The sequence below is a fragment of the Thamnophis elegans genome, chromosome 5 (assembly GCF_009769535.1).
Source record: "Thamnophis elegans isolate rThaEle1 chromosome 5, rThaEle1.pri, whole genome shotgun sequence".
NCBI classification, from domain to species: Eukaryota; Metazoa; Chordata; class Lepidosauria; order Squamata; family Colubridae; genus Thamnophis; species Thamnophis elegans.
This window is the reverse complement of record NC_045545.1, coordinates 90,005,389-90,027,622: the sequence shown is the minus strand read 5'-3', so window position 1 is coordinate 90,027,622 and position 22,234 is coordinate 90,005,389. Positions and strand designations below refer to the sequence as shown.

At 40.5% G+C, this 22,234-nt stretch overlaps 1 protein-coding gene across 1 annotated transcript in view; it reads left to right on the top strand.

The window, feature by feature from the left end:
* Positions 1-454: 454 nt before the first annotated feature.
* HRH3 (histamine receptor H3) overlaps positions 455-22,234 on the top strand; it is a 40,915-nt gene continuing 19,135 nt past the window's right edge. The window contains exon 1 of the mRNA XM_032218939.1: positions 455-695. Within this exon, the coding sequence (XP_032074830.1) occupies positions 455-695 (241 nt within the window). The remainder of the gene's footprint in view (positions 696-22,234) is intronic.

The following is a 22,234-nucleotide window of genomic DNA, read 5'->3' as shown; positions in this document are numbered from 1 at the left end:
CAGTCAGGAGAAGAAGTGGGAGGAAGGAGAAAGGAAAGGCTGAGTTTCAATAGGAGGAGAAAAACGAAAACCCTACAGTCTCACGGGGAGAAAAAAATCGGAAAGCAACGGAAAGAAGAAGAAAAAGCACTAGATTTTTTTTAAAAAATGTTGCTATTATTATTTCCCTGAGAACTCGAGAAAGAAAACTAACCGCTTAGGATCGAACGCTGCCTTAGCCGATCTGCCGAGCCTCGGAAAGGGACGAACCAGCTAAGGGCGCAATGCTGAAGCGGCTTTCTCCGACTCCCTCCGTCCGTGAGAGGCGAGTCCCGCCAGGTAGAGCCGCTCAGAGTCCCTTGGAGTTGGCCGGCTATAATCCATGCCAATAAGAGATCCTATAACCCAAGTCCCTGACGATGGCGCCGCGACTTCGCCCGGGCGTTTGAGCCTGCGGAGAGCGCATGGTGCTGAAATGGACAGCTCCCCCTCGAGCGCCCGGGCTGTGAACGGTTCGGAGAAAGCGCAGGGAGAAGATCTCTCCGGCCACTTCTCCACGACCTGGACCATCGCCTTGGCGGTGTTGATGGCTTTGCTGATCGTGGCCACCGTGGTGGGCAACGCGCTAGTGATGCTGGCCTTCGTGGTGGACTCCAGCTTGAGGACGCAGAACAATTATTTCCTCCTGAACTTGGCCATCTCCGATTTCCTAGTAGGTAAAGTACCTCACCCGGTTTCCACTTCTCTTCATCCAGAGATCACGGGTCAGGGTGAAAGCATTTGGGACGCTCAGGGTTTACTGGGTTGGGGCCCCTTCACTTTTAATATACAACTCCGTTGTGAGACTTAATCATCTGTTCCACCACCATTCTGAGCTTCCTAACAGGTTTTTCAACTCCTCTGGGAGTTGATTTTCCCGATTCACCTCCTGGCTGGGTCTTCATTCTGATATCTCTGGAGTTGACTCCAAAACCCACCCATATTTGTACCACTGTCCATCTTTCAAGGAGAATATTTGCAGTTCAGGATTGAAATGAGGGGTCCTTGATACTCTCTGAGCTTGGTTGCTTTCTTGATGACCTTTCATTAACCAAATACTGATGATGTTACCTTGTTTGGGCAATGAAATGTCTGAATAACAGAATAACAGAGTTGGAAGGGACCTTGGAGGTCTTCTAGTGCAACCCTCTGCTCAAGCAGGAAACCTTCTACCATTTCAGACAAATGGTTGTCCAATCTCTTCTTAAAAACCTCCAGTGTTGGAGCACTCACAACCTCTGGAGGTAAGTTGTTTCACTAGTTAATTGTTCTCACTGTAAGGAAATTTCTGCTTAGTATCAGGTTGCTTCTCTCCTTGGTTAGTCTGAAAGAAAAAAACCAAGCTCAGAGAGGATTAAGGACTCCTCACTGTTACTATTTTGCTATGCTCTTGCCTGAGCATGTGCAATTCCTGAAGAATTTAATGAAAGCTTGCCAGAAGGCTGTCATTCATAAGGCATTTAATTATGTTCTGCAGATGATTTCTCTGGACAGAAGACACACTGAATAGAATAGAATAGAACAGAACAGAACAGAACAGAACAGAACAGAATTCTTTATTGGCCAAGTGTGATTCGACACACAAGGAAGTTGTCTTTGGTGCATATGATCTCAATGTATATAAAAAGACATGATACATTCATCAAGAATCATAAGGTACAACACTTAATGATAGTCATAGGGCACAAATAAGTAATTAGGAAACAATATCAATTTAAATTGTAAGGATACAAGCAACAAAGTTATAGTCATGCAGTCATAAGTGTGAGGAGATGGGTGATCGGTAGGATGAGAAGACTAATAGTAATGCAGCCTTAGTGAATGGTTTGACAGTTATTGAGGGAATTATTTGTTTAGCAGAGTGATGGCATTCGGAGAAAAAAAAACTGTCCTTGTGTCTAGTTGTCTTGGTGTGCACTGCTTTATAGAGTCATTTTGATGGTAGGAGTTGAAACAATTTATGTCCAGGATGCGGGGGGGGGGGGTCTGTAAATATTTTCACGTCCCTCTTTTTGACTCGTGCAGTGTACAGGTCCTCAATGGAAGGCAGGTTGGCAGTAACTGTTTTTTTTCTGCAGTATCCTCTGAAGTCTGTGTCTGTCTTGTTGGGTTGCAGAACCAAACCAGACAGTTATAGAGGTGCAGATGACAGGCTCAATAATTCCTCCGTAAAAATGTACCAGCAGCTCCTTGGGCAGTTTGAGCTTCCTGCCAACAGGAAGAGGAAAGGAAGAAATATTTCAATGTTTTTTTGCACCATAAATATTGATAGGTTATATTTGTTAGATTTACAGCAGTTCTTTGCTCCTGAAACAAGGCAGTTCACTGCCTCCTCCATTTTTTTCCCCTTGAGGGAAAGAAAGGACTCAACTGGCTCAGAGAGATTTGGGTATATTTGATCTTCTAATCCAGTGATTCCAACACCACAGCCTTTGTTAAAATGGTGAGAGGCTGCAGATGTATTTTTTTGCAGCACCTTTAAAAAGCACAGATTTAGGGAGTTGAAAACTTCAGGTTGTAATCAATTTAGATATATGTAATAATATGTATTTATTTATATTCATGTATTAAATTCATATGCCGCCTGTCTTCCCCCAAAAGGCGACTCTGGTCAGCTTAAGCAATATGCTTAAGAAATAAGCACAGCTGCTCATACATTTCAGAGCTATCCTCTGAAAATCCTGCTAGCCATGTAAAATATTTTTAAAGCATTGTTGATGATGTTGGAGACTCCCCAAATTTGGGCTGGATTAGAAAACCTCTAAAGGTTCTTTCCAACCCTGTAATTCGAAGATGTCAATGGGTGGTAAACTGTAGCTTTCATCAGTCCAAATCCAATTTGGCTACTGGCTATGTTGGCTTGGCTTAGAATTTCTACCCAAATACACTTGGATGACATCAAATTAAGGAGGTCTATGCTGATATTTTTTTTGGAAATGCAATCAAACTACAAAATGACACCCCCCCCCCCAAAAAAAAATCTCTGGGCAGAAGTTGAATTTATAACTAATTGAAAGCAATTGGACATTTTTCTTTATTATAGAAACAGTGCTATCTAAAAACATTGCTTTTCGATCACTTCGCAGCTGGGTTCAGCTGAATCATTTAAACTTAAAATACTGCATTGCTTGGGACACAAAATCCTAAATGGATTGATTTAAAAAGAAAGTCCTTATACTTAAAGAACTTATTTTCATTCTGTAGCAGGCCTATTTAAATCCAGAGGTCTTAATTCTGTTGCCCAGCGGGCGGGCACTTCCTAGCATATGAAATATGTTTGCATCTATAAAGAGGTGTTTGATTTATAACAAGATGAAAAATTGGGGTAGGACAAACCCAAAGACCGAGATCAGATGTATGAATTGGGCTTTGAAAAAGCAAGGGGAAACTTGAACCAATATCACAAGATATGCCTATTTGAATTTCAACCTGACTCTATTCTTAAGTTTCACTAAGGGGAAACAGGCAGAATAACAGAACAACAGAGTTGGAAGGGATCTTGGAGGTCTTCTAGTCCAACCCTCTGCTCAAACAGGAAATCCTATAGCATTTCAGACAAATGCTTGTCCAATCTCTTCTTCAAAACCTCCAGTGTTGAAGAACCCACAACTTTGTTCCACTGACTAATTGGTCTAATGGTCAGGAAATTTCTCCTTATTTCTAGATTACATCTCTCCTTGAATAGTATCCATCCATTGTTTCTTGTTCTGCCTTCAGATATTTTGGCGAGTAGCTTGACTCCCCCTTCTTTATGGCAACCCCTTAAATATTACAACACTGTTATTATGTCATCCCTAGTCCTCCTTTTCATTATACTAGGCTTTCTTTCTTTTTTTCACTGTAGTCTCCTCCCAGGTGTGGAAGGCTAGAAGTTCACTCTTATTTCATATTCTTTGCTGCATTTTATAGAGTGATAGAACATAATGGTTGGAAATGACATTAGAGATGTTCTAACCTCCTACACACTACAGAAATCCATCATGACAGTGTTTCTAAGGAATGGCCATCTAGCCTTTATTTAAACTCCTTCAACAAAGAAGAGTCTATTACCTTCTGATAAAGTTCATTATGTTGTTTTTATTAGGATGTTTCCCCCCCTTGATATCCAATTTAAATCTATTTTTCCATGTAATATAACTTCTATCTCCTAGAACAAGTCTAAACAACTCTCATTTTCTACATGATGTCCATTTAAATACTCAAAGATCGCATTATGTCTCTTTCACTGTCCCTTCTCCAGATAAACATAAATTCACATCTCTGAGCTAGCTTCTTATCATTTGGTTTCTTCTGTCTGGGCATTTTCCTCAATGTTCTTTTCCAAATATGGTGTCCAGAACTGGTCATAATATGCCGGGTCTGATCTGATAGACGAAAAATAGGGAGGAAGATGATTTCTCTTGATCTCGATATCATGTTTCTATCAATGTAGCATAGGACTACATTTTCTGCATTTCAATCACATTGCTAGCTCATTTTCAATTCATGATCCACCAAAATATTCAAAACTCTTTTTTACAAATAGGGTCTCACCCCCCCCCCTTGCTATTCTCAATTCTGTCCTCATTGCATTGATTTTTTTCTATCCAGTGTAGGAATTATTTTTTATTTTTGTTGACATTTATCCCGATTTCTGCCTATTATTGCAACTCGCAACTAAGGAAGATGGGCAGATAGATAGCTAGATAAATAGCTAGCTAGAGAAAGAAAGTGTGTGCGTGAGAGAGGGGGGAGGGGGTAGATAGACAGACAGACAGATGATAGAAAGTAGATAGATGGGTAGGTAGGTAGGTAGGTAGGTAGGTAGGTAGGTAGGTAGCTGGATGAATGATAGATAGATAGATAGATAGATAGATAGATAGATAGATAGATAGATAGATATAGATATAGACGATAGAGAGATAGAAAATGATAGATAGATAGATAGATAGATAGATAGATAGATAGATAGATAGATAGATAGATAGATAGATATAGATGATTGATTGATGATTGATAGATAGATGATAGATAGATAGATAGATAGATACAGATGATTGATTGTTTGATAGATAGATAAATAGGTATAGATGATAGATAGATATTATCAAGAGCCCCTTGAGTCTTGAAACTGTCCTTTCACTTATCTCCTTTATATTGTGTCATCTACAAATTTAGTATTTTCTGATCCTTCCTTCAGGTCAGTGATCAATATGTTAAAAAGCAGAGGGTTGTGCTGAGTTTGTATTCATGTAACATGCCTAACCAGGTCTATTCAACAACAGTAATGTTGATTTTCACCCATGTGTTTACCTTGGTTGACATTCAAATTTCATACCATTTGGGTATAGGCTTAAATCATTAGGCTTAAGATGCTGCATGATCCATTCTGTTTAATTTGTTCTTGGTTCAGTAGTTTGAGCATGCCTTATGAATGCAGCCATAGGATGGAGGCTCTTTATGCTTTGAGATGAACCCCAACATTTATCCATGAGGATGCACCATTCTTAGTGCTTGCCAGTGTTGGAGGCAAGATTGCTTCATTCTTTCTAAAAATGGTATGTTTTCAAGCTACCTATGAAATACTGCTAAATATTGTTTCCCTGATAGACACCACTCAGTTAGATCTGCTTTCCTTAGAAAGTTAGAGTAGTCAACAGTTAATGAACATTTTGGCTATTAATTTGATTTTTTATAATCTGGATTTCTTCTGCTGTGGATAATGCATCGTGCAACTCCTTCCTAAAATAACTTCCTGTCCTTCAAGACACAAATGTTCCATGTTCTTCCTTCTTCCCCGGCCATAATAAATTAAACAAAATTCTTCCATTGATGAAACAACCATATTCATTGTTGCTTTACCCAAAAATGTCTTCTACAACTTCATGAAGGCTGAAGAGATCATGAGAACATCTTGTGCTATCCAGCAGAGATCCATTTGGCTGGTATCAGTTTTACAGTGTAAAATTTCTAAAAAACAGAATGTCCGTTTTGACAGTCTGAAGATGGAAGCAGAGAGGAGGATTAAGCAAAATAGATCTCAATGCAGAGTTATTTTTTTAATACCGGACTGGAACAATATTATGCAAGAATATGAATACTGAAAGGGTACGAAGCGGACAGGGGGATGGCCAAATTATTTAGAAGCATAAGGGAGCGTCCCAAATTATCTCTCAGGTACAATAAGCCTTACAAAACAATATTTTAATCATGCTGAGATTAACAATGTAAATGCAAGAACTGTGCTACTTTGTAGCAGTAATTAGCTTTTATCTTGGACTCAAGTAATACCATGAGTGGTTGATTCCAGAAATCTTAATGCTTGGGTTCTGTTCAGCCCGACGTGTAGATTTTGGTGTTGTATAATATACAGTACTTTTCTGTATGATTCCTGCACATATAAAAATGCATTATCAGTGAAAGAGCTATTAGATGATTGCCTAAAAGGTATATAATTGGTTTTTTGCTGCAAAGCTGCATGGATCTCATTAGAAATTAAGGAATTAAGGTGCCATAAAATATTCTCTATTTCACATCCAAAAGTCAACAAATTAAGTGCTAGGAACTTATCCTTCAAGATTGTTCCAGAACAGAGGCACAATTGAAATTGCGGTGTTTTTTTATTTTCTTTGTTTTGCCTTCAACTTTAGTAATACCTGGAATACTGCACCCAGTTTTGGTCACCACACAATAAAAAAGAAGTTGAGACTCTAGAAAGACTGCTGAGAAGAGCAACCAGGATGATTAGGGGACTGGAGACTAAAATAAACGTGAACGGTTCCAGGAAATGGGCATGGCTAGTCTAGTGAAGAGAAGGGCCAGGGGAGACATGATAGTAGAGTTCCAATATTTGAGGGGCTGCCATAGAGAGGAGGGGGTCAACCTGTTTTCCAAGGCACCCAAAGGCCAAACAAGGAATAATGGATGGAAGCTGATCAAGGAGAGATTCAACCTGGAAATAAGGAGAAACTTTCTGACAGTGAAAATAATCAACCAATGGAACAGAAGTTGCCTTCGGAGGTTGTGAGAGCTTCATCCCTGGAGGCTTTCAAGAAGAGATTGGACTGCCATTTGTCAGAAATGGTGTAAGGTCTCCTGCTTGGGTCGGAGGTTGGACTAGATGACCTACAAGGTCCCTTCCAACTCTGTTAATATGATCTGATAATCAGAGTGATCATATTAGAGTTCTGATGAGGAATGGGTAAATATGGAGCAACTGATTCTTTTGGCATCCTCATCCCACTAGTGTGAATTATGCCTAGAAAGAGAATAAGAGGCTATAAAGATATTGTCAGGAGCAAGAAGTCAGGAACTAGGAGAGAGTTCAAAAGCATTGCAAGTTTATTTCATGCTACCTATACACAAGTGTATGATCTACTAATGTTCAAGGCAAATTGGTGCCAGATAAGAGTCAACAGACTTTAAGGGGCTTGGAGACATAGGTCTTTTTTGGGGGGTATAGAGACTCCAGACTGATTATGCGTTTTACCCTGCCGTTGAGCTCAGTCTGGTGATATCCAACAGATATTTTCATTTTGGATAAAACCTGCCAGTTTTTCTCAAGAATTTGAAGATGTATTTCAACCTAGAAAAAGTTGAAAGGATCATTAATTTACATGAAAGCTGGGACAGTACCACTGAAGTAAAGGCAAGGATAGAGAAAGGTCGAACAGCATTCTTCAAAATGAAAAAGGTCTTCTGCAGTCACGACATAAGTCTAAGACTGACAATGAGGCATGTCAGATGTTGCATCTTGTCTCTCCTGCTCTACAGAGTGGAGAGTTGGTCTCTGACAGAAAGCCACTTAAAGAAACTAGAAGCATTTGAAATGTGGATTTACAGACAGCTGTTGTGTATAAGCTGGGCTGACAAAATCACAAAATGAGGTGATGAGCTGCCTAGGGAATGCAATCATCAAAACCATAAAAAAGCGAAAGTTAGAATATTTTGGACATCTGATGCGACACCCAGAAAAATACAGCATCCTTCACTTAATCCTCCAAGGAAAGATTGAAGGCAAATGAGGTCCAGGCAGAAGAAGAACATCATGGCTTCAAAACTTAAGGGATTGGTTTGGACAAAACTGAGCAGCACTTTTTCATGCGGCTATTGACAAAAATAGGATTGCCAACATGATCGCCAACATCTGATAACAGATATGGCACAAGAAGGAGAATTCCAACCTTCTTATCTTTCAGCTGTAACCTCCAAGACCTCATTCATGTCTAAAGCTTGAGAGTAAGCAAGTTGCAGCATAGACGATATCGGTAACACCATCAAATATCTAGATCTGTCTATTGCAGGTCCTTGGTAAGATCACAATAGGTAGACAACTGCCAAATCCAGTCTGAACATCTGTGCAATGATTAATAATGATAATGATAACAACAACAACAATCTTGCATTATATTTGATATTGGTGTTGCACTGAGGGTTATCCACATTCCTTATTGATTGAGAATGAGACTGCTTTGTTTGGGGAATAAGATCAGTTAATTATGTGTTTACTGACTGCTCTTTAGAAGGACAAATCCTGAAGATGGAACTCAAATACTTTGGCCACCTAATGAGAAAGAAGGACTCCCTGGAGAAGAGCCTCATGCTGGGAAAGATTGAAGGCAAAAGAAGAAGGGGACGGCAGAGAATGAGGTGGCTGGATGGAGTCACCGAAGCAGTAGGCGTGAGCTTAAATGGACTCCAGAGGATGGTAGAGGACAGGAAGGTCTGGAGGAACATTGTCCATGGGGTTGCGATGGGTTGGACGTGACTTCGGAACTAACAACAAGTGAAAGTGTTATTTACCACATCGGTGTGGTGCTCTCTCTTTACATTTGTGTTCCTTTTTTTCACATAAAACAATCTTGCTCTTTCATTCATTCAGATGATTGTTGGCCTTTGTTTCCCATGTCTTCAAAACATTAAAATCAGTCTCTTTTCTGAAAGTCTAACAACAACAAAATCCTTTTGTTCTCTGGAATTGTCATTTTTTGTTCCTTCTTGAATTTTTAAAGACTCAGGCAGGCTGTTTTTTTTAATGTCTCATGGCAAAATCATGTCCAAATTGTTCATATTGCTTTCAGTTCTATTCAGTTCTGTTGCATATCTTTTTCTGTAACATCCTCTGAGAACAGAGAGTTCCCAGGAAGACACATTATTGATTGAAAGTCCTGATATAATTGCTCAAAAATATCTCTCGAGCACCATTATAGCAATAGCAACAGCTATTAGACTTACTTCACAGTGCTTCACAGTCCTCTCTAAATGGTTTACAGAGTCAGCGTATTGCTCCCCAACAGTCTGATTCCTCATTTTACCAACATTGGAAGGATGGACAAGAGAGTCAACCTTGAACCGGTCAGGATCAAACTGGTGGTAGTCAGCAGAGTTAGCCTGCAATACTGCATTCTAACCACTGCGCCACCACAACTCTTCTTATAAGTTGTTTGTCTTGTTATGTCTCAGAAATCAAAAATACATTCATTCTTTAATATTAATTTCAAAATCTTAAAGTCCAAAGTGCAACATGCATACTGGTTGCATCTAATTTCCAAGTTCTGGTGATCCCCAGCAAACCTTTTCCGTATAATATGTGGGCCATCTTTTCTTTTTGGACTTCAGGCCTGCCACAATTTCTACTATTCATTTTCTATTGTGGGAAAATGGAATGGGGGATTATACAGAGTTGGGTGATATGTAGCCATAATAACGTTCTTCTTAGAAACTCAAGGTCATCCTTTGTCTCTGCACCTGGCTAGAACTGGATGGGTGGAAGCTGCCAGCGTGGCAGTGGAAGATTGGACCATATGATGGACTTGTGGGTGTGGGGGCAAGATCTTGAACTTTCAACTGGGTGGGAAAACCGGGAAGCTTTCAGATTCAGGTTTTCCCAGATGTGCCAACATGGCTCTCTTAATAAATTGGAACTTTGAGGAATCTTTTGCCTTGGATTCTGATTGACTTTTGGATGCTATTTGGAACCCTGATATGGGCAGCATAAAATGGAGCCCTATAGAATACAGGTAGTCCTCAACTTAAGATCATTTGTTTAGTGACCTTTTGAAGTTACAGTGGCACTGAAAAAGGCAACTTGTGACCACCACAGCATCCCACATGGTCAAAATTCTGACACTTGGCAACCATGATGGTCACAACAATTCAGAATGACCGGATCATCATTTGTAGCCTTCCCATGTGATTTCTGATAAGCCAAGTCAGTAAAGGATGCCAGATATGCTTAACAACCGTGGGCAAAAAAGGGCATTAAATTGGGCATGACTCATCAGCCACTTTGCTTATCAATGGAAATTTTGGTCTGGTTCTTGTCATAAGTCAGGGACTACCTGTAGTGGTTTTTAAAACAATATTTCTGTGTTTCCAATGTGACTCCTGCCATCTTATAGAGCCGAGGTGGTGCAGTGGTTAAATCCAGCACTGCAGGCTACTTCAGCTGACTGTTATCTGCAGTTCAGCGGTTCTAATCTCACCAGCTCAAGGTTGACTCAGCCTTCCATCCTTCCGAGGTGGGTGAAATGAGGACCCAGACTGTGGGGGCGATATGCTGACTCTGTAAACTGCTTAGAGGGCTGAAAGCCCTATGAAGTGGTATATAAATCTAACTGCTATTGCTATTGCTATCTTCATTCTGCTTACACATTTAGGGAGAATATAAAATATCCTTGTCATTTTAAATATGCGAGTCTCAAATCTATTGCTCAGCAGCAGCATTTAACTGAAATATTAATTATAGCTCAACATTTCAAGGATTTATTTGAAAGACATAATTGTTGTTAGTTGCGAAGTCCTGTCCAACCCATCGTGACCCCATAGTTCCTCCAGGCCTTCCTGTCCTCTCCCATCCTCTGGAGTCCATTTAAGCTCACAACGACTGCCTCAGTGACTCCATCCAGCCACCTCATTCTCTGTCGTCCCCTTCTTCTTTTGCCCTCCATCTTTCCCAGCATGAGGCTCTTCTCCAGTGAGTCCTTCCTTCTCATTAGGTGGCCAAAGCATTTGAGTTTCCTCTTCAGGAACTGGCCTTCTAAAGAGCAGTCAGTAAACACATAATTAACTGATCTTATTCCCCAAACAAAGCAGGTTTATTTTGACTAATCAATAAGATACATGGAACAATGTAACACCAATATCAAATATAATGCAAGATTGTTGTTGTTGTTATCGTTATCATTATTAATAATTGCAGTCAGTCAGATGTTCAGACTGGATTTGGCAGTTGTCTATCTATCGAGTCCTTAACAAGGACCTGCAATAGGCAGATCTGGATGTTTTTTTTTTTAAAGTCTTTTTATTAGATAAACATTAAAAACATTGGACATAGTGCGACATTTCTGGCGTAAACGTTTCCATATAGTGATTAGATCTTACAACAATTACATTTTATGTCCATTACATAGGTTTGTGCATTCAGTCAGATTTCCTGTCCATTGATCCTTTCTTATATATAATTACTAGTCACACAGATACATATCCAATTCCTACCTATCACACATTCTTAATACCATATTTTCCATTTCTTAACTTGTCTGTATTTTTCTGTCCTGGCCTTTCCCCCTCATTTCTAACCATCGGTACCATTTGTCCCAGATTTCGTGATATTCTGTCTCATCCTTGTCTTTGAGCTCTAGATTCTGGCCATTTCAGGCAGATCTGGACGTTTGATGGTATCACCGATATCGTCACAGGATGGAAGCTGTCCCCAGTGAAGCCGCTTTTTGCAATTGACTAATGGACAATTTATCAATGCCAATGGTTTTCAAGTGGTGCTCTAGTTGCTTTGGGATTGTACCAGTGGTGGGTTTCAAAATTTTTAGAACCTCTTCTGTAGGTGTGGCCTGCTTTGTGGGAGTGGCTTGCTGGCCATGTGACTGGGTGGGAGTGGCTTGCCAGCCATGTGACCATGGCCAACTTGTATAATGTGGTGAAACTCACTTAACAACGCTCTTGCTTAGCAACCAAAATGTTGGCTCAGGAACTCTGGCATTGAAGTGTGCACGTTTTAAAGCTGTCAAGTGACAAGACCTTTGCATCCCTAACTCTTTAGAAAAAAAACTCAGGGGTGTTCAAACTTGACAGCTTTAAGACTTGTGGACTTCAACTCCCAGAATTCCTCCTCTTGCTCTTCATCTTGATGATGTGCCAATGGGCGGGGGGAGGGAGCTGGAACCGGTTCTAAACGGCACTGTAGATTTGTGGAACCTCTTCTATAGAAGAGGTTAGAACTGGCAGGAACCCACACCTGGATTGCACCCAAAGCACCTATGACTATTGGTATTAGCCTTGCTTCCCTTTGCCACAGTTGTTTTATTTCTATTTGTAGGTCTTTGTGTTTTGTTATGTTCTCCAAAGATGACGACAATGATGATATTTGTATAGCTACAGGTAGAAGCATAAGCAAGTCAGATGATCAACATTCAGAGCACAGGAAAAGTTTAATTTTAATTGGTAATCAACTCTTTTCATCAAACGGTGAATTGGGTGATTTGCAATTTGCACAACTGCCCCTTGGGGGGATTAGCTCAAAGTGAAGGCAAAGTGAAAGGAGGATTGGTTCATAGGAAGCTAGATGGTTGCCAACATTTCCTTGATCAATTCCACAGATAATACTCAGTTATATCTTTCATGTGTTTCAGCCTGGGAAATATCTTTCCACTCCAACTTTCTGATTTAAAAAAAAAAACTTTTACTGCATTTATGGCTTCTTTCTGAATCCTAATTTGTTCTCTCTGCTTGTCCCCTCGAGCTGGTAATCAAATTTCAAAACCCAATAACTGATGGAGATGGATTTTTATTATTGTCTCTAGCGTTATGATAAATCTTGATGTCTGGGATACATCTTTATTAGGGGAAATTTGCTAGGTTCCTCACATCTCTTTGCTCTTCTCAAATGGCATCAACCTGGGGATTTGAAAGGTTGGCAAAGGCAATCAAAGAGTCGAAATGCTGGCTCCCTTCCCAGTTATGGGGTCCTTGGTGCTCTCTGAGTTTTCCTGTTTTCTTGCAGATGGTTTATTATCCGACTTGGTAACCATGCTCAGAGAGCACCAAGGACCCCAACCCTGAGCTATAAATATTCTCTTCTATTGGAATTTTTCCCCCAGTGGAGAAGTAGCAATGCATCTAGAACCTGACATTTAGAGCACCGGAGAAGAGCTACAGAGGCCTTGGCCAGACTGGAGAAGGAATATAGCATGGCAGTCTAAGACAGCGATCCCCAACTGGTGGTCTGCAGAAAAATTATTTGCATTTTTTATATTGCACTAAACCAGGAGTCCTCAAACTACGGCCCCTAGGCCGGATACATGCAATAAATGCTTGTGTTGCTGTAGAGAGTCTCCCCCTTTGAAGTCTTTTTGTCCAGGTTGTAGGGGGGCAAAAATTCTGACTTGGGGTCTGCTTCAGCCTCCTGGTGGGGGGCTTTGGGCGAAGGCTGGAGGGAAGTGACACTGTGGCAAAGAGCCGGAGGGTTTCGTTCCAGTGGGACCGCATCATTGCCTGGAACTGGCTGACCATCTCAGCCCGCTGAGCCTCCAGGAGCTGGTACCTGGCCTTGCACTCCCGCAGGTCTTCCCTCTGCTTGGAAAGCCTATGCTCCTAGTCCTCAGTGAGGTGCTTCTTCTGAGCCTCCTTCTAGGCCAGAACCAATTTGAACTGAGCCAGCTGTTTTGCCAACTCTTTCTCATGGTGGCTGCTTAGCTCCAACAACTGGTTCCTGTTGGGGCCCGAAAAAGCCCAGGTGGGGAGGCAAGGAGTGGCTGGGAGGGGAGTAGAGGCTGGCAAGGTGCCCCTCGATGTGACATCGATACTCACGCCCATCCAGTCACATGACTACCTAGCCACGCCCACCTGGTCATTAGGCAGATCATATTAGTGGTCCACAGGATTTAAAATTATGAATTTAGTGATCCCTGAGGTCCGAAAGGTTGGTGACCCCTGATCTAACTCTTGCCTTGACCTGGGAAACCTATCCTGGGCTCTGAATACCAATTTGTCCTTGATTCCAGAGTATCATGCAGTCTTGGGCTGGTCTTCACCATTTTGGCAGTCCTCCTTATCTGTTGAATGGAAGTCTGATCTTACCAGTAGCAGACCCAGATGGAACATCTAGGGAAGGTTCTGATTGTCTTTTTTAATGTTCTATATGGCTCTGGACCTTGTTCTCTGTGGGACCACCTTCTCTTGTCTTCATCTTCCCGGTCAACCAGATCGAATAAGATCAACTCCCTCTATTTCCCATCCCTACAGAAATGATACCCAACAGGTCCCAAGAAACTGTATGTTCAGTAACCATCCCAACACATTGGAATTCTTTCCCAATGGAGATTTGTTCAGCTTTGTCCTTCTAAGAAGAATAATTTACCAGTAACAATAGAAGAAAGAATTAGTAAAGGTTCTCCCGCATATGTGCCAGTTGTTCCTCACTCAAGGGGGCAATGCTCATCTCCATTTCATCTCCGTGGTCATGTGGCTGGCATGACTAAACACCAAAAGTGCACAGAACACTGTTACCTTCCCACCAAAGGTGGTTCCTATTTTTCTACTTGCATTTTTTTACATGCTTTGGAACTGCTAGATTGGCAGAAGCTGGGATGAGTAACAGGAGCTCACTCCATTATTAAAATTATAAAATGACAATGTTTTCTTGCAGTACTGATGGTGTTATCTAGTTGGGTAATGAAATGTCTACAAAAAAACCAAAACAACCAAGCTCAGAGAGCATTAAGGGCTCCACAAATAATATATTAATTCCATGTCACCCGGGAGGCAGTGTTGTAATTGGAGTTCATTTGCACATGGTGTTCGCATTTTTGAGGAAGGTTCTTTTTATCATATATATATATATAGGTTTTAAGGGGGCCATTATATTATATATGTTACTAGGAATGGTCAATATACAGGACAAAGACTAGATAGAAATGAAAATAGATAAATAGATAGATAGATAGATAGATAGATAGATAGATAGATAGATAGACGATAGATGATAGACGATAGACGATAGACGATAGACGATAGACGATAGACGATAGACGATAGACGATAGACGATAGACGATAGACGATAGACGATAGACAGACATGACAGGAGAGAGACAGGAGAGAGAGAATGAATGAATGAATGAATGAATGAATGAATGAATGAATGAATGAATGAATAGTGGTCTAGCAGTAAAGATGCTTGCCTCCCACTTGGAAGATTGAGAATTCAATCATAGGCAGCAACAGATATTTCTCTCCTAGGGCACAAAGTTGCTGTGAACTCAGTGTGGTGTCAGGAAAGGCAGCCAGCCAGTAAATGCACAGCTCCATCCAGTCGCCCCACTCTAGCTCAAGTTAAGAAATGGCAGGGTCATAGAAAGGAAGGATAGATAAGAGAGATTAAGAGATGGAGAGATAATAATGATAGAGATAAATAGAGATAGATGAGAAAGATAAAGATGTGACAGAGGGGGAAGAGAGAGAATCTCTGGTAATTGTCATTCTATTCAGCTCTGCTCCCATCTAATCTGACATCTCTTTTCCAGCCTCTGCATGCATGCATTTCTATGTCGATGACTGTTTTTACTGTTTCTAGTAGCTGTTCATAGTCTTCCAGGAAAAAAAAAATAATGTTTATGATCTTGCTTCAGCTACTTTAGAAAACGTCTACTGATTCCTCTATTCACATATGGCTGCCTGCCACTCAATACCTAATGCCTCAATGTTATCCTAATTTTTTCTTACAATTGTTAGAAAGCAACAGACTCTCAACAGGATTCAGAATAGAAATCAAAAGGAAAAGAAACACTCGGCTTTCACTAAGCATTTTAATCTCGCTTTCCATTCATGTCAGCAATGAGATCGAGCCACAAAATCTATCATGAAACCACCTCTGTTCCATAAGGAAAGCCTGTGGGCTATTTCGTAAAATTTCAACACTTGCTGTTTGAATGGATTGGTTTGGAGGAATTGTAGCGCTTGTTATTCGGTACCCAAAGGAAGAGACATTATTTCTTGAGAAAAAGTTTGTTTTAGCAACTTAGTTTACACACGTGATTTTCAAACCACAAATTCCATTTTGGGCTTCAACGGTACTGTCAGACCTGTCCCAGTCTGATCCCTTAGGGAAGAAAAACTCTCGACTCCATTTGGGTTGAAGTAAAAAAGTACTGTTACTAAGAAATGCTGACTGTAGTAAAGTCAGGTGGAATCTAAAGTTCTCGTGCATCAATACAGAATTAATCCCGTGGTTCTCCCAGTCTTCCCCACCCACATGGTCTGTCTGTGTGTAGCCAATCCGACACCAGCAAAATGTTTTGGGAAATGCTGGGGTGTTTAGGCTGGTGAAATTCCATTCCCAGGGTAAAGGGCCTTGAAGATGCCAGGCATGAACCGCATTCCAACATGCTCTGCTCTTCTTCAGCTGTCAATCCCAAATTCCAACCCTAAAGGTATACAAATGTATTGCTCATTTGTCCTCCCTCTCTTCCTTGGTTCTTTGATGGCAGGATGCCAGTGAGGCGCTAAGCCGAGGTTGATGGATTGGACAGGTTCAATGAATGGAGATATAGATAGTCTATAGAGGTATGATCACAACTGAATCCAAAATTTATGTTGTTAAGCAAGACAGTTGTTAAATAAGTTTTACCCTATTTTTCAAGCTTTCATGCCACAGTTAAATGAATCACTGCAGTTGTTAAGTTGTTAAGCGAATCTGGCTTCCCCGTTGACTTTGCTGTTCAGAAGGTCACAGAGGTTGGTTGCATGACCCAGGGACATTGCAATGGTCATAAATATGTGTCAGTTGTCAAGCATCTGAATTTTATCATGTGACCATAGGAATGCTACAATAGTCATAAGTGTGAAAAGCAGTCATAAATCACTTTTTTTCAGTGTCATTGTAACTTTGAACAATCACTAACCAAATTTAATATAAGTCGAGAACAACCTGTAATATGGGATTCTCTTGACTGGCAAATTGCAACTTTCCAGATCAGAGGTGGGTTCCTATTGGTTCAGATCGGTTCAGCCGAACCGGTAGTAATGTGGTGGCCTGGGTCGCTGGAACCGGCAGTGACCCAGGCCTGCCACACCCCTGAACCAGTTCTCCCGGCAGCACCGTAGGCACCACCATCTTGGGTTTTGTTTTAGTTCTGTGCATGCGCACGCAGCACCCCTCAAGTGTGTGTGGCGCACACTGCGCAACCATGAACAAACAGGCAGTAGCATCTGCTGGAACCCACCCCTTTGGCAGATGCTTTGTTGACCACATGAACAAGATGATGGAACTACAGCAATTAGACAAGGGCTCCCCAAACATGGCAACTTTAAGACTTGTGGACTCCAACTCCCAGAATTCCTCAGCCAGCCATGCCAGACCTGAATTATACCTTCAAAACAGGTGTTTTTCCAAATACAACATCAGTAAGAACATGACTGGGAAACTATATGAATTAATTCTGGGGTGATTGCTCCCAAGAAATGCAGAACTTTTTGTTGAAACCTTCAGCTCAATATCCAGATTGCCATTTCTTTTCTATTTTGGTGCTGTTTAACAGATTAATAGAGTTGGATGGGACCTTGTAGGTCATTTAGTCCAGCCTCCTGCCTGAACACCATCTATGGAAATTCTCAGTCATCCAGGTCATGGTTGTCCCAAAGGTGCTTTTTCAAAAGGCAACTGGACTTCCTTTGTTTTTCCTTGAAGATGTTTCGCTTCTCACCCAAGAAACTTCTTCGGTTCTGATTGAATGGTGGGGAATGGAAGGATTTATATGACTGCAAGGAATGCAACTCATAGCACAAAACACCAGAGTGCACCAGATAGAGGGGCGAGAAAGCAAATATGCCTACCATCAATACCTGGACAGTGGAAATATATTTACACTCGCCAAGATTTTTATCACTGTCTGATTCTTACTTCTTATGCTTAAACATACAGGCGAGTCTCAACTTACAACAATTGGTTTCTGTTCAAAGTTACAGAGAGGCTGAAAAAAAGATGACCGATCCTCATACTTTTGACTGTAGCAATGTCCTCATGCTCATGTGATCAAAATTTGGGTTCTTGGTTACAGGCATGTATTTAGGACAGTAGCAGGAACTGGGGTCTTAGAATTACTTAGAATAACAGAGTTGGAAGGGACCTTGTAGGTCATCTAGTCCAAAGCCCTGCTCAAGCAGGAGACCCTACACCATTTCTGACAGATGGCAGTCCTGTCTCTTCTTGAAAGCTTCCAGGGATGAAGCTCCCACAACTTCTGAAGGCAACTTCTGTTCCATGGGTTGATTGCTCTCACTGTCAGGAAATTTCTCCTTATTTCCAGGTTGAATCTCTCCTTGTTCAGTTTGCATCCATTATTCCTTGTCTGGCCTTCAGGTGCTTTGGAGAATAGCTTGACCCCCTCCTCTCTGTAGCAGCTCCTTAAATATTGGAAGACTGCTATCATGTCTCCCCTGGCCCTTCTCTTCACTAGACAAGCCATGCCCAGTTCCTGCAACCGTTCATCATATGTTTTAGCCTCCAGCCCCTTCTCTGCACTTTCTAGATTGCTCTTCTCTGCACTTTCTAGAGTCTTTTTTATAATATGATGACCAAAACTGGATGCAGTATTCTAGGTGCGTTCTTACTAAGGCTTTATAGAGTGGTATTAGTACCTCATTTGATCTTGATTGTATCCCTCTGTTAATGCAGTTTAGGATTGCATGGGCTTTTTTGGCTGCTGACACACACTGTTAGCTCATATTTAATTGGTTGTCTACTAAGACTCCAAGATCCCTCTCACAGTCACTGCTATTAAGCCTGGTTTCACCCAGTCTATATGTGTGTATTGTTGAGTCAGTCAATGTTAATTTTTTAGATTAGTTCCTGCAATTTTCTTCCAAGATTTTGAGGAGTTTTGTTCTTGCCTTCATTTTCCCTGGTATTAAAAGGATCCACTAGTTCCAAAGTTCTTGTGATATTTTCATGCCATTAACTTCAGTGAATTGTTATAACGTAAATTGGTATGTATGTCTTTTTTTTTTAGCCAAAACTGAACAGAGGCCAAGCATAATAAAGTAACGCATCATTACAAGAAAATCTTTGGTCCGATGGGGGCCAAATAGTCCAAAGAGCACAGGGCAGTTGCTGGAAGCAGAGGTGAAGTTTATTTGATGCAACACAAAACACAATAAATATAAATTAAAGCAGATGAAATGCTATAATCCCAAAAGTACATTTCCCACCAGTAAAATTAAAATAATAATTTACTTTAAATATATGTCTGATTGCAAGCAATTTTAAGTACTAAGGAACCACTTTTGAGTAAGCAACTACAGCTTTGTTAGTAACAGGGAACATTGGGGAACGTTTATTATTTGCTGCATTGTGTTTAATGGACTCCATAAATAGTACCGGCTGCCATGCCAATACTAAGTAAAATGTGAGTTGAAAACCAGTAGAATACCCTGAATTGCAAAGCCATTCGCTTAAATTAAAATTACCCTTCATATTGAAACAGCGGAGTTCCTTATAGTTGAGCTATTATCTACTAATATGAAACCCATAAAAAAAACTGTGTGACGCTAAAAGCTAGCAGTGAGATGAAAAGAGAAAGACACAGCAATTGCTAAACTGTTTTCTGGCTTTAGGTTCATTTTAAAAATTGATTCATTTTATTTTCCTATTTCCACAAAAATACTGGATTGTAAGTGGCCAAAGGTATTGTGGGAAGGCCCTTCCTCCGGGCCCCAGAAGAATGCAATAATTTGGGAAATATTAACAAAAGGCAGAATATTATATTTCCCTAAAAAAGAACTGGAGAAACATGTTTTTAGAGGCAGAAAGCAGCCCCTAGTCTTTCTTAAATACCCACAGCAGACGCCAGCACTTAGGGAGATAAAGAGCTTATTGAAATAGGAAGCCAGCTAACTAGATAGCTCTATTCATAAGCTAAGCAAATACTGCAAGCAGAAATCCATTCAAGACAGGATATTTTGAAACTCCTTACAGCAAAGTTTGACAGCTAAAAAAGCAGAATGGTAGGATTAGCACAGCAGCCCCTTACCCAGATTCAGCACAGGACAAAAGCTGTATAAAATCTGTATAAAAATCCTGGCACTCACCTAGCTAATTGTTCAGCTGCCCCAGAACCACAAACCCTGGTGGTTCTGTTCCCCAACAAATGGACCGTCTTTCCAATCAGCCGCTAGCCTCCATTTTGTTTCCAGCGTCTTTCTCCCGGCTTGGAACTGAGCCAGATGTCTTTTCATTCCAACAGTGTCTTTAACTGAGAACCATGCTCAGGATGTTTGTGTTTTTTTTGTTTTTGTTTTTTATGTATCACTTTTGGATATTTTTTTTTTTAGTTTAAATGTTTTATTCATTTTCATTTTCAATTTTGTACATTCACTTATATACTGAATATTTGCAATAATAATAATATGATAATAAGAAAAGAAAAACCCCAACCTAAACACAACTCATCATAAACCCAACCTATCACTTTCATACACCCCTTCTTCTCCCCCTCCAACTTTCCTTTCTCCCTCCAACGATCACCCCTCTTACTTCCCTTTCCCCTCCTATCTTTTCTCGCCTTCCTCACCCTCCTTCCTCTCTCATCCTCCTTACATTCCCCTCTTCCTCCCTCCTTACTTCTCCCTCTTCCTTTCCTCTACTTCTCACTATGGTGCATTTCTCTCTTCCTTAATCTATTCAGTTACTAAAAATTTCGCTAAAAAGAAAAGAAGAAAAAAAAATAAAAAGAAAAAAAAGAGAAAAATAAAAGAAAAGATAAGGATCAACAGTATACAAGTGTATTCTTCTTATTCTATGTATTGAAACTATATCTCCACCCACCCACCCACCCCCAATGAATCCCCCTCCCTAATCCCCTCCGACTTCCCAGGTCCCACACCCGGCACAGTTCAATACCATTCACCTTCTAAAATATCTTATTAAAAATAATAATAAAAATAAAATAAAAAAGAACACTCCGAAAAAGAAAAAAAACGAAAAAGTAAATAAAAAAATTTTTTTTTAAATCTTTTGCATTATGCTCAGCCTCCCATCATTCTTAAAATTTAAACAATATAAATCATTCCATTTATATTTTGTCCTCGTCCCTTACTTCTTTGATATTTACCCCCATCTTCCTGTAGACTCTCCAGATAGCCTTTCTTAACCTTATATTCAAATATTAGTTTATACAAAAATCAATTTATCTTCAAATACAGAGCAATCTAATCATACTTTCGCTACTCATTTTCCTACCCTTCGTTTCTCCTCTCCATTCCTCCCAAGCCCAAATTCCATAAAATTAGGATCTCGCTCTTCACTTTAAAATCCTGAGCTTTTTATGTTATACTTCAAGTATATAAATCCGTAAAATGTGTGCCCAAAATCCATACCACTTCATTCAATCCCAAGATCCCTTCATCGATATCCCGCTCCACCTTCCCTTCTGCCCCACTCCTCCCGACTCCATTCATCCCAAACCGCAATTCAAATAAATCTTAGTCCCCGCTTTCCTCACAGAAAACAATTCATGCGCAGTTTGGATTGAAATTCAAATAAGTCTTATAAAAGTCCCGTATAATATCTGTCCAACATAAGCAATGCTTCTTTCCATGCCTCATCAGTACACAACTTTACCATTTCATACCAAACAGAAATCCTAAAATTTTAATCAGTCCGAGAGCTTAGAAAGTATTTTAAAGACATCGCTGGATCTATATTCTTTACTCTTCTGCCCTTCCGGAAAGAAAAGGCAACCCTCTGCCTTATAACCACGTGTCCCGCTGCTTTATAAATATGACTAAATCCTCAGTTTCCGCTCCTCTGCCTCTCCAGTAGGGGGAGAACAACTCCCTCCTTCTTGTAACCAAGTGAATTGCTGCTTGTCTCTCCTTCACCTTGTCCTTCCGCATTTCCGAGTGAGTCAAGAAGCCCCGCCTTCAGAGTTTTATAATAAAAGTCCCGGGCTTCCGAGACAGAATTCATACGAAATCTTTGATTTTCGAGTGTAACTGTGATTCCAGCTGGAGCTTCCCATTTATACTGTATTTGACGATTTCTAAGTTCTTGGGTTAAAAAAGTATAGCCTCTCCTTGCTTGCAGCATCTGGAGCGGGATCTCTTTAAAGACAAACAAATCATGGCCATCGATTCGGAGCCTGTTATTGTAAAACTTTTGGATGATCGCATTTCTGGATTCTCTTGTGAAGAAGTATATAATTATGTCTCTTGGAAGCTGTCGTTGT